The 13,018-nt window shown below is 50.5% G+C and overlaps 1 protein-coding gene across 1 annotated transcript in view; it reads right to left on the bottom strand.

The window, feature by feature from the left end:
- Positions 1–653: 653 nt before the first annotated feature.
- Wnk4 (WNK lysine deficient protein kinase 4) overlaps positions 654–13,018 on the bottom strand; it is a gene marked incomplete in the record, with an annotated part of 16,005 nt that continues 3,640 nt past the window's right edge. Inside the window, 16 exon segments of the mRNA XM_035448219.1 lie at positions 654–840; positions 947–1,044; positions 1,206–1,405; positions 1,493–1,892; positions 1,988–2,048; positions 2,129–2,670; positions 2,769–2,811; positions 3,326–3,463; positions 7,918–8,034; positions 8,301–8,415; positions 8,514–8,572; positions 8,814–8,935; positions 9,307–9,571; positions 11,816–12,032; positions 12,112–12,200; positions 12,664–12,821. Of these exon segments, the coding sequence (XP_035304110.1) occupies positions 838–840; positions 947–1,044; positions 1,206–1,405; positions 1,493–1,892; positions 1,988–2,048; positions 2,129–2,670; positions 2,769–2,811; positions 3,326–3,463; positions 7,918–8,034; positions 8,301–8,415; positions 8,514–8,572; positions 8,814–8,935; positions 9,307–9,571; positions 11,816–12,032; positions 12,112–12,200; positions 12,664–12,821 (2,627 nt within the window).

Raw genomic sequence — 13,018 nt, 5'->3', positions numbered from 1 at the left:
TGGCAGTAGCTGCAGTGGTGGCATTGCCCCAGGGAGCTGTAAATGTTTAACTAGAATTACTTTTTCTGTGAGATCTTTCCACCTGATTTAAAGGGGAGATTACTGGACTGTTGAGACTGAACCAGGTCTTAGGGGAAGGAAGGTCACTCTTGCTTTCTGCCTTCAAGAACAGACTCTGATGTCACAGCCTTTTCCCATCCCTGGATGGGTAGATGAAGGGTAAGACAAGCACCCCCGTTATTTTAACATCCACTGCTACCTGCCTATACAGGCCTAGAGTGGGCTCTGGAGGCGAATCATTGGTCATGTAGTTTCCTCATGACCTGGTGGCAAAAAGCCAGAAAACTGGGCATCTTCCATCCCGCCTCCCATTGTGAGGGGAGAATGGCTTCTAGATCCACACCCTCCTCACCCCACAAGTCTTTGTCCTCAGTTCTTAAGGCATGGCAGATACAGACCCACAACCCGTCCCAGTGTTTTTATTGGTTGCTGTTAACTTTAGTGGTGTGAGCACACCTCCTACACTCCCAGCTGGAAGCTGGCCTTCTAGAAGCATCTGGCCTTGAGTGGGATTGCTTAGTGGTTGGCCCTTGCCTGGGGAGGAGCGGCAGATGAAGGTGGGGTAGGGTACAGAAATGACATTTCCACACAGCAAAGAGTTCCCACATGTTTGACTCTTCAGGATAACACAACCGCACTCTCCATGCCCACAGTGCTACCCCCTCAGTGCTGGGGTGTTCTGTGCTGAGTTCAGTTGGTCACAAAAGCATCAGGTTCTGAGAGCCCAAGTGCCATGGTTTACCCTGATGTTGGGGAGACAGGACTTCTGTTCTGAATTCACTGGAGGGGAAAAGAAAAATGCTGAAGAACTGTCCAAAGGGAAGGGAGGCAAAGCTGCTGCCAGTCACCATTCCCTGGGCTCTCCCTCCCTTGGGCCCGCCCTCACCATCCTGCCAACATCCCCGGCGAATGTCACCCCCTTGCTTGCCCGCTGCTCCTGGGAGCCGGTGCTGCTGCCGCTCAGAGAGTTCCTTCGCATGATGCCTGGGAGCAGGATGAGGGAGGGAGAGTACTAAGTGAAGGAAGGGGCAGCCAGGAGGGGGGCCAGTACCCCAGACTGGGTAGACCACCAGGGCCTGAAAAGATCTTGCCAATAGGGAACAAATCTCAAGGGAAAGATGAAAGCTGGGTGGCTGTCATCTCACCAGGGCCAGGGAGATCAGAGCGCTGCAGGCTGTTGCGCCGGGAAGTGGGGAAGCTGCCCTTGGACAGGCGGCGCTGGCGGCAGGACAACATGGCAGCTGGGGCTACGATACCAGGTGGGGGCTGCTTCCCAAGCCGGCTGTACAAGTCCTCAATTTCTTTTTTCTGAAGGGTCTGTAGTGCCTCCACTTCCGATAAGTGCCTGAGGATGCACCGAGGGCAGAAAAAGGCCTATCATACACTGTTCTCTCAGGTCTACCTCCTGCTCTGCCATCTTCCCCAGACTCACTTCTGCCGAAGATTCTGCAGCTCAGCCCAGAACTCCTCATCCTCCCCGCTGCTCTCTGACTCCTCACTGCTCAGACACAGGCTGCTGTAGGAATAGTTCATCCACACTGGGCTGGGATGACTCAAGAGTGGGGAACTTCCCCCAATGCGGACTCCGTCGTGCCCCTCCTCTTCAATCGCAACCCCTAGGCCCTCTGCTGCGCGGTCACTCTCTGCCAGAGCCTCCCTGGGCTCTGGTCCTCCTGCAGCACTGTTCTCTGTGTCTGAGCTCTCTGAGGTCAGGGGAGGGGTTGGAAGCTTTAGGGAACTAGAGAGAGTTGGGGGTGCTGATTGCAGGGGTGGCTCTGCTGGTTCCTTGGATGAAGTCACTTGGAAACGCCCAACAAGCTGGGGCTTTCCCTCTGCAGGAGGAGAAGGAGGATGGAAGAAATTAGCAGAGTATAAAGAAATGTATTGGAGGTAACAGGCGGGGAAGGTCAGGGATTAAAGGCCTCACCTTCAGAGATAGGTGCCAGTCTAGCTTCACCCAGTAGTGGCTGAACAGAATTTTGGGAAACCTACAAAGTGTGGTACCATGAGAAGGAAAGGATCCAGAACGGTCGTCCCCCCCCCCCATCCCTCCTCATGCCCTACTCACCTCACACTCTGTCTCAGCCTTTTGGGGTGAAAGGCTCTCCTGGCCGCAAGAAGCAAGAGGAAGGGGTGTGCTAGACAGAGGACCTGGAGGAGACTGAGAAAGAAGCCCAGGGGAGGGGGACAGCAGGGACTGGGCCACAGTCATCACAGCCAGAGAGAAGGCACTAGCCAGAGAGAGGAGAGGGGCTGCTGCCGTAGAGGGAAGGGGAGGAGGAGAGGGGCAGACAGGAAAACAAGCGGGGTTAAGAGTGACTTGAGAAGAACTGGGAGAGCTGGTGGGGAGAGAACTCACAGGAAGATGAGAGGGTGGGAGTGGGAACTGAGACTCACTGGAGAAGGATGGAAGTGGGGGGCTGGGGGGCTGGGAGAATGGACAAGGATGACAGGAAGGTGAAGTGATAGGAAAGACGGGGCATGGGAAGACAGGAGGGGTGCCAGGGGAAAATGGGGTGCCAGGAGAAAGGGGGGTTCCAGGAGAAGATGGAGAGGTGGAGAAGGCTGCCCAGCTCCTCTGTTCCGGGGCGGTGCTTCTCTGGGGCTCTGCTGAGGAGGGAGGGTTGAGATTCCAGACCCCCATGCCCCATGCCCTCCACAAGGTCAACCCAGGGTTGGGATGAACAGGAACAGAATGTAGAACCTACCATTGGATGGGCCTGGGAGGGCAGGCGGTGTTGCTGGCTCTTCCTGAGGGAGAAAGGGGGCCTTTACTCACACTGGGGAAAGCCCAGTCTTGAGTGGAAAGTTACAGGCTGGATTCTTAAGCTAGGACCCATGTGCCTCTAGGAATCCAGACTCGAGCTTCTTGGGATTCAAAAGTGTATGTGCTGAAGTATTTGGAGGTAAAGAGGCATGAGATCTGCCAACCTATTCTCAGGCAATTCAAAGGAACATAACATATAATAGAGAGGAAGAATGGGAAAGCTAGTAAAAAAGTACTAACAACCAGCAAATCTGGGCAAAGGGCGTGTAGGAATGTGCTCTACAGTTCTTGCAATTTCTCTGTGCGAGTCTGCACTTATTTCAAAATAACAAGCTAAGGGGATTCATTCACTGTTTTCTAGAACAAGAGTCTGTGGCTTTCATCATACTCTCAAGTAGAGTTAAGAGCCAGTTGTAAGGTCCTTAAGATGAAGAGAAGTTAATCTAAGCAGACTGCTGAGGGCAGAGACTTCCAGCTGGGGATGTCTAGTGACCTGACCTGAGGGCTCAGGGCATCTTCAGCAGCTTCCGGGGGACCAGGATCTCTCTTCAGCAGGGTCTCCACTCGCTGGATAATCTCCCGGATTCTGCTCAGGAATCCATCTCGCTCCGAGGGCAGAATGAACTCGTTATACACCTGGCAGGGGTTATGGGATGAGAGGAGGCTGTTGGCTCACCATTGCTACCCTGCTCCCGATGTTTAAGCCCAACTGTTGACACCCCTGCATCATTTGCTAAGTATGTGTTGTGTACCAGGCACTTGTAGTCAAGGAGAACTGTAGTCCAGAAGTTAACATGCTTAGGATGTGTGGGCTGTAGGCACCAATGTTTTCACATATGTCACATTTAGCACCAACAACCTGCTATGGTCTATTAATATCCTCCCTTTGCAGTGTAGATAACTAATGCTCAGGTTAAGTTCAGCTGGCCTGGGCCCAGAGAGATGGCTCAGGAGTTCAGAGCACTAGTTGCTCTTCCAGAGGACCTGGGTTCAATTCCTAGAACCTGTAATTCCAGGTCCAGAAGTTCTGACACTCTCACACAGATATACATGCAGGCAAAATACCAATGCACATTAAATAAAAGACATTTTTCTTAAAAAGTTCAGTTAGCCAAAGCCACGATACTTGAATCCAGGTCCACTGAAAGCCAGAGCCTGAGTTCTTTACACAGTTGCATACTTTGGGACACAATTTCTGCACTCATACCAAGTTTATAAAGTACATCACATGGGGTCCCAGTCACGAATGGCAAGGTTAAGCAAAACAGGGCATGGGCGGTAAATGTCACTTTCCACTCCACGAACATTGAGTACCAGCTGTCTACCATGCATTGTGGGGGATACTGTTGAATACAGCGAGACATGAAACAACACCTTCGTCTTCACCCCACATCAGTACACAGCAGGCTGCAAGTCATCCTGGGCTGGGAAGAGCACTCCAGTGCCTGGCTGGCAGTGAGTATGGGTAATAATCCCCCCTTTCCCCTGGAGGTGGGAGGATCTTTTTCAGCAAGCATTTCAGACTTGCAAAGTCTAGAGTTCTGGTTCACAACAATGTGGGTACTGTACTACTGAGCACACGCTTCAAAGTGGTAATGGTAGTGAAGTTTATGTTGTGGTCTTGTCTTTCATTGTATTTGGTAACTTGGCTTGGCATTTTGTTGCTGTTGTTTGAAGATATGGGGTGGTGGGGGGTGTTACTACTTTGTCCAGAGTGGCTTCAAACTTGTGGCAATCCTCCCATCCCAACTTCCTGAGGGCTGGGACTACAAGAATATGACACTATGTCCCACTTACAATGTGTCTAGATTTTCTTTCTTTCTTAAAACACAATTTAGTCAGGCATGATGTAGCACACCTTTAATCCCAGCACTCAGGAGGCAGAGTCAAGCTGATCTCTGTGAGTTTGAGGCCAGCCTGGTCTACAAAGTGAGTTCCGGGACAGCCAGGACTACACAACGTGACCCTGTCTCAAAATCACCAAAAAACCCCACCACCACCACCACCACCAAAAACCCCACAATTTAAAAAGTACTAACAATCTGTAATTGGGACATCAAGATGGGTAAAGTTGCTTGTCATCAAGCTTGACTCTATGAGCCGAGTCACATGACCATAGAGTGAAAGGAGAAAAATGACTGTCGGCTTGTCTTCTGACCTCCACATACAAATAAATAAATGTAATAAAAAATCTGTAATTGATCACCCCCCCATGCTATTCCAGTGAAGGAACGGGTCATTCACCTCTGGGGGTGGGAGAACCAGGGATGGTGCCACACGGGAAGTATTTGATGCCGAACCTTACAAATGTGGAAGAAGAAATGAAGATATGGCCACTTCCTTGCATCTCCGTATTAGATCACATCTTTGAAAATCAGATAGAAATTGATGAACAGTTGAGGTGCAGGGTTGGAGAAACCTATCCGAGAAGCTAGGGGGGTCTAGCTCAGTGATACAGCACTTGCCACAAGGTCCTGGATTTGATCTCCAGCACTACAAGAAAGGAGGGAAGAAGAGGAAGAGGCGGCAGTAGAAGAGAAACCTGGCAGAGCTCACCAAATTTCAACACATAAAAGCCTAGTGACCAGGCAGTTCTTAACCTGTGAGTCTCAACCCCTTTGGGGTCACATATCAGATATATATTTTTTTATATTATGATTCATAACAGTAGCAAAATTACAGATATGAAGTGGCAATGAAATAATTTTATGGTTGGGAGTCACTATAACATGAGGAACTGTATTGAAGGGTCACAGCATTAGGAAGGTTGAGAACCACTGCTGGCCTAGCCATAAGAAGATAACGGAGAACCACTGAGGCCAAGAAAACAGCCTTGAGACATGAAGGGCACAGCACATTCTGAAGACAGGACTCTAATGCAGTTGGATGGACTATGGTTCTAAAGGCCATGCTTCCTAGCTTTAGAATCACAAACAGCTGATGATGATGAAAAGCAGCAAGATTAGGTCCAAACTCTGCTGCAGAGATGAGAACTCGTGAGGAGAGAAAAGAAAATGGATCCTGGATCCAGGGGTGGGTCCCTTGAATTATGTGGGCTCTGAGTGAGTATGGATGGAAACTTTTCAGACCTACAGACCCCTGAGTAGATAGACGCAGAGGCAGGAAGACACCCAGCCTCTTCCAGGAACTGTTCAGAAACCTGTGTGGCTTGATAAAGACTCTGGAAAATGACAAGCCTTGGGTGTCATGTGACAGCTTTCTTTGTTCTGGAGACTAGGTCAATGGTATCAAGGAAGAAGTGCTTTGTGAAGAATTCCTAAAGCCAAATGTTTTCTCCACCATCACAGAGGCTGAAATCTGCACCCCACTCGGCTGAAACTGTCTCCCATCAAGACTTTTAACAAAAGCCAGTGTGGTCTTGCCTCAGGATTCCCCCTATGCCATCTGCTTGAAACTCACTGTTTTCACTCACATCCTTCTGCTTCTTTGGCTCCAACTTGCTATCCTTCAGTAACTTATCTCCCCACTTCTTGTTCTAGAACAGGATGTTTTTAAGAGGCACTCTCAAAGCCTCCTCCGTGTCTCTCACCTTGCAGGTCTATTTTCACCCTCAGCTCTGGACCGACGATTCCTAAACCCATCTCTCTCCAGCTCTGCCTGGCCATATCTTGTTGCCATGGAGGTCCATGACTCAGCTGTTGCTCAAGCTCTTCATGACCCTTAAGAAACCCTGCTTTCACTGGGCGTTGGTGGCGCACGCCTTTAATTCCAGCACTCGGGAGGCAGAGGCAGGTGGATCTCTGTGAGTTCGAGGCCAGCCTGGTCTACAGAGTGAGTGCCAGGATAGGCTCCAAAGCTACACAGAGAAACCCTGTCTTGAAAAACCAAGAAGAAAGAGAGAAAAAGAGAGAGAGAGAGAGAGAGAGAGAGAGAGAGAGAGAGAGAGGAAAGGAACCTTGTTTTCACTTCCAACTTCTCTCATTGAGTAGTCTACTACTCTTTGATCCCCTGATACAGTTTGCCCTTGGTATTCCTTCTCCCTAACTCCCTAGCATATCAACTCAGCAAATATTTATTGGGCATCCACTACCCACACTGTACACGTCAAGAACTTACTGGATTACACAGCAATTTTCCTGAAGCAACCTTGAGACCCACCCTTTCTTCTCCACATCCCATTTCTCCTTCATTCCCATCTGGCTTCTTGTGTCCACCTCCCAATCAGACTCCTGACTCCTGAAACCCTCCCACAGCCCACAGCAGAACGGTCTGCTTAAAACCCATTCTCAGGGCTGGAGAGATGGCTCTTTGGTTAAGAGCACTCACTGTCTGCTCTTCTAGATGTCCCGAGTTCAATTCCCAGCAACCACATGGTGGCTCACAGCCATCTATAATGGGATCTTCTGTCTGATGCCCTCTTCTTCATGTAGGCATGCGTGCAAATAGAACACTCATATACATAAATAAATAAATCTTAAACAAAAAATATTCTCATTGTTTCTCTCTGCCTAACTTGCTTTGTTTGCTTTCTAAGGTCTCATGTAGCCTGGGTTGGCCTTGAACTGTGCAGCCAAGGATGACCCTGAACCCCTGATCTTCCTGCCTCCACTTCCTAAGTTCTCAAGATTACTGGCATGCACTGCCACGGCTGCCTTCGTTATGGTCTGTGCCCGAATTCCACTTCCCAGGCTCTTCCTGCAGATCCCTCTTCTCCTGTGACAGTGGTTTGCTCACTGAGTTCTCCCAGCACTCACATTAATGCTGTTGTTCGTGCTGTGCCTCAGGCCGGGCAGGCCCTCCCCACCCTTCCCTGCCATTCCTGCTTATGGGCTAGGGTGTGGGTAAACCCCACTCCTCCCTGTGCTGCTCCAGTCCATCCTGTACTTCGGTCACAGTAGGACACCTCTAGCAGGAACACTGTACACACATCCCTCGTGTCTACCCAGTCCTTACTCCAACCTGACTGGATAAACAGAAATGTCCCCCACACCAAGTCTGAAGCATCTTCAGTGTCGCCCTGCCAACCAGTGTTTATAAACCCTTGCCATGGGGCCAGGCTATGTCAGCGCCAGTGGATACCAGGAGGGAAATGTTTATATCCAAATCTGTCCCATTTCTCTCCCTCTCACCATGGCAGCTGCAATCTCTTCTGGACTGTCCCCATCCAGATCAAATCGGAAGGTCACCATCTTGCTGTTGTGGGTCTGTAGCTGGCACTCTACAACTCTGTCGTTCTGGTCTGAGACCTTCAGATTCAAAGTCAGCAGAAGGGAAGAAATCAATGCTTCTGCTTTGATCATGTGTTTCCACCCTACTTTAGCCAAAGCTCATTGGCCAGAATGGACACTGAGAACAGATTCTACCCCCAAAGTCTGGCATTGAAACTAGACTAGATCCCTCATGGGCACCAGTCAGACACCACAACTCGGCTTTTCTGGCCCACCTCCCCCGTCTCCCTGGCAGTTCCTCACTGGTCCTGTAGGTTACTCTCCAGCCTCTGTGCTCTCCTTACACTAGTGACCCGAAGCCGGGATCGGGGTCTCCGTCGAAGATTCTTCGCTGGCGTTGTCCTCATTTGTCCCCCTTCTCCCATGTCACTGAGGCCCGATGCTGCATCTGAGGCGTAGCTGGACAGGAGAAAGAAGATAGAAGTGTTTAAGTGGACAATGGGAGCCCAGAACTTTCTGTGTCTCGCCCTGGCACCCCAACTTAAACCAGAACATACCTGTCCCCTGGAGAAAAGTCACTGCCAGGGCCAGACCGTGGAATGGACAAAGCAAAACCCTGAAAGAGGATACAATTCACGAGGTCAGGAGATAATAACTGTTGATGACAATTGTGGTGACCCAGGGAAATGGTGTCAGGGAAATGGGGAGAGTACTAGGGAAATAGAATTGGAGAAGATAAGGACAAGGATGGTGTGTTTCAGGAACAAGGGAATGGGTTAGGGGGTTGGGATTCAAGAGAAAGGGATAGGGCATGGGCTTTGAATGACTGGAAGTTTCCCGAGGGACCCCCCTCTCACCGAGGGCAAGCAGAGATGGGACTCAGCAGGGCTGGATGGCACCCCCCCAGGGGGCTGAAGGGCAGGGTCTGAGGCATCCAGGAAGCCAGAGGAGCTGAGGTAGCCATCAGTCTCGCAATCCGCTGGTAGGTGAGGGAGTGAATCAAAAAATAGTAATAACAATAAAAAGCATTGGTGGCGCATGCCTTTAATCCCAGCACTCGGGAGGCAGAGGCAGGGGGATCTCTGTGAGTTTGAGGCCAGCCTGGTCTACAGAGTGAGTGCCAGGATAGGCTCCAAAGCTACACAGAGAAACCCTGTCTCAAAAAAACAAAAAACAAAAACAAGGGGCTATGGTGGTAGAGGAGGGCGCCTGTCTGTGCAAAAATCGGCCTGGAGCCAGGAGGGAATTGTGGGACTGTTTGTCCCTAAAGGAAGGTTCATAGCTAGAGTTGGAAGGCAGGGTAAGTGACAGCGCTTCTGGGACCTAGAACTCGAAGTCAGGGTAACTTACAGGTGGTAGATGAGTAGCTTGCATGGCGGAAGAGGAAGGATTGGTGCTGGTCAGCCTCTGGTTCTTCAGGCTCTGGAGGGAAGGCACTGGGGGGACCAGGAGCCATGGACACAGTTGCTGGAGGAGGTCCTGACTCTGGTGGGAGAACCTTCAACTCCCTAGCTTTTCGAAGCTTCTCCCGCTTCCGCTGGATGGCAGCAACCCGTTCCCGAACTGCACGGGCCACTGGCTGGTAGTCAGCTTCACAGACCAAGCCCAAGGCTACCTGGACTCAGGATAGGAAAGGAGACAGTTTCAGATTCCCCCAAAGACCCACCAAGGACTTGGGAGCTACCTTGCTAAGTTAGCAAAATGCCCGTTGCACAAGCATGAGCCATAAGTCTGATCTCCAGTGCTCACATAAAGAGTCAGGCATGCATGCTGTAATCCAGTGCTGGGGAGGCAGAGCCAGGCAGAGCCCTGGAGCTTGCTGGCCACCCAGTCTAGCCTAATTATCAGGCCCCAGGTGCCAGTAAGAGACACTGTCTTAAAACACAAGGTTGCTGGTTCCTGAGGCATGACACCCCAAGTTAACTTCTGGCTTCCACAGGTATGCACACACATATCTCTACATGCAGAGAGAGACAGACACAGAGACAGACAGACATACGATGGATCCATCAGGACACTTTTAAATTGACTTCTGGCCTTCACACATATGCACACACACAGCTGGACATTCGGGGAGGAGGAGGGGGGAGAAGATCTATTAGGACACCCTTTGAGGCCTCTAGGAATGAGGAAGCAGCTGTTCATGGACTAACCACCCTGTCTGCTAACTGAAAACTCACCATCATTAAGCCTACTCAATTACATTGTGGGATGAATTTTGCTGTTGTTGCTTTGGACATGATAGTGCAGTCATGAAGACCTGACAGCCTGAGTGAGTTTGATTTCAGGCTTGGCAGTTGGCACCTTTATACACAGAGCCCTCTTGCCTGCCCTCAAGATCCAATCTTGATCTATTACCTGCAAGGAATGTGTGTGTGTGTGTGTGTGTGTGTGTGTGTGTGTGTGTGTGTGTGTGCGCGCGCGCGCGCGTGCGCGTGTGTGCTTTTCTGTGTGGGTATGTGCATGTATGCATGCATGTATGCTTGTTCATGCTTTGACATGGGTGCTGGGGGTTGGCATTCAGGTCTTCATGATGGAAAGAGAGAACTGACTCCAAATTGTCCTCTGACCTTGACTTCATGCTGTGGCACATGTGTGCCCACATGCATATGCACAGTCACACACAAAATAAACAAGATGTAACTTTTTACAAAGATTTACTCTGGAGTCAAGCTGGGCAGGGCTTTGGTGATTGCATTTCTGCCTCAAGTTGATGATGTTGTTGTTATTATTATTATTATCTGAGACAGGGTCTCACTGTGTATTCCTAGCTGGCGTGGAGCTCATAATATAAAGCAGGCTGGACTCACAGTGATTCACCGACATCTCTCTCCTGAGTGCTGGGGTTAATAATGTGCCCCAATAAGTCCAGACAGTCTCAGGTTCTTGACCCACCACAGATGACCCTTGATCTTGCAACTGCCATTTCTCTATTGGGAATTCCATATCCTCACCCCTCCTCCCATTCAGGCTCTCCTCAAGAAGCTTTTAAGGTTCTATCCTGGCATCATCTATCCCCACACCTGCTTTCTCTTTCACCAGCGTCTGCTCATAACCTCCTCTCTCCTTTTCATTCAGTTTAGCTGTGGGCTTTGCTAGGTGAGTAAAAGAAGTGTGGCAGGGCCACCTGACCAAATCTCAACGGTTTGTGATTAAAGCCCCACTTCGTCATTTGTTTACTTGGGACTCAAGACAAGACAATCTCTCTGAGTTTGCATTCCTTCATTGATAAGTTGGATAAAATTGCCTTCCAAACAGGCTCACGTGAGAATGCTTTCTTTAAGCCGCACGTGATGTTAAGGAGTACAGACCACCTGGAGAACAATAAGGAAGTGGAAAAAAAAAACCAATAAAGCATTGTCTGGTCAGGGATAGTTTCTAGTCTAGCAGAGGAGCAAGATGGGAAATGCATTCAGGTTTAAAACAGAGCCCACGTTTTGAGGCTGTGTAGAGGGAGGCCCCACTGATTTGGAAAGACGCATTCAACGTTTAACTCCAGAGGAGTGACCTCCCTGGAATTGATGGTGCTAAGCTGGGGGTGGGGGAGCACGACGTCACGACAAAGAAGGTAGAGAGGGGAAAATAAATAGATAAACTGCCAAGAAGGGCATTCCATGATAAATGGATCTGCAAGAAGCAAAGGGAGGTTAGGGATCCAGGGTTTGTTCTAGAAAAGAACCCTAATATGTGCAGGTGAATTAGGGAGGGAGAGGAAGCAAGACCCCTGTAGGAAATGCAGCTCTGGGTGGGGGCCTCCTCTAGCCACCCTAGTGCCCCACCCTGGCCCTCCTATTGACCAATGGCAGGTTGGCTGAGCCCTTTAAGCCATCAACCAAAGTAGGATCTATCTTCTCCTCACCATCTCCTGAGCCACCTCCTCAGCAGCGTCCCGGCCGAGCTGGAAGAGGAACTCGATGGCCTGGTTGTCCCGTGGGCGCCCCCCGCGCCGCGTGTCCTCCATGCGCAGCCAGAGCTTGAGACCCGGCTTCTCGCCATCGTCCTCTTCCGCCAGCTCCACGTGCACACCACGTTCCTCGCGGAAGAAGGCGTGGGCCAGGAGGTCCTGAATGGTGAACCTGGGGACCGTGGGGAAGTGAGCCGAGCCCACCACCACCTGAGCTTCGTCTCCAGACCCTCTACGCTCTGAGACCCCACCTCTCGTTCTTATCCGTGCGGATGCAGCCTTCAATGATCTCCTTCACCTCGGGCATCTTCACCTTGTAGAAGCTGTTGGGCTTTGTGCCCTGCGAGAAGAATTGCGTGAGGCCTGGAGCCAGCTCTCAGGAAGTCTGCAAAGCAGGCAGTCTCCAAGGCTCGGGTCTGGGGGAGGGTGCTGGTACTGAAAGACTCGATTTCAAATCCCATTCCCTCCATACATTGTTGGTGTGACCTTGCCCAAGACTTTCCAGCTGGTTGTTCTCTCATTTGTAAAGTGCAGAGCGGAACATTTGCTTGGCTCACCTGGTGGGGCAACTAGAAAGATCTACTGAGACTAGATGTGTCTGTAAACTCACTTTGAGGATTACACGTACTCTTACTAGCTTGTGTGAGGGGCTTATGCACATACAATATTACTTCCGCAATATTACTGGGGCACCTTTCTGTCTGGCCTGTTTTTGTTTTTGTTTTAATTCAGATAAAGGGAACTGGCAGGAGAGTGGGAGGGCTCTGGGGATCCCTTCTTCCGCGAACCCCCACCCTTCTCACCGAAGTGACCTTGCGGTAGATTTGCGCTGCGTTCTGACACTCAGAGTAGGGATACTCAGACGTAGCCATCTCCAGCATGCACATGCCAAAGGCGTACACGTCCACCGCCTCATCGTACTTTTCCTCATACATCTCCGGGGCCATGAATTCCGGGGTCCCTATTGGATCCACAGAAAGAATCAGGCTTCTTCCTCTTGGTCTCCTCCCTCCTCTTGGGTGTTTGATGAGCTAAGTAGCCCCAGGGCAACCCCGGGAGTTCCGGTGGCCAATTCTTGCCCCAAGTGTGTGTTGGGGGCAGGAAGAATGGGTCGCCCTAGTTCGGCGGCTCTCCAAAGCCCTGTTGGAGCCTAGGGGT

The sequence above is a fragment of the Cricetulus griseus genome, chromosome 7, assembly GCF_003668045.3.
Source record: "Cricetulus griseus strain 17A/GY chromosome 7, alternate assembly CriGri-PICRH-1.0, whole genome shotgun sequence".
NCBI classification, from domain to species: domain Eukaryota; kingdom Metazoa; phylum Chordata; class Mammalia; order Rodentia; family Cricetidae; genus Cricetulus; species Cricetulus griseus.
Note: the sequence above shows the minus strand (reverse complement) of the source record. Positions and strands in the feature narration are given on the sequence as shown.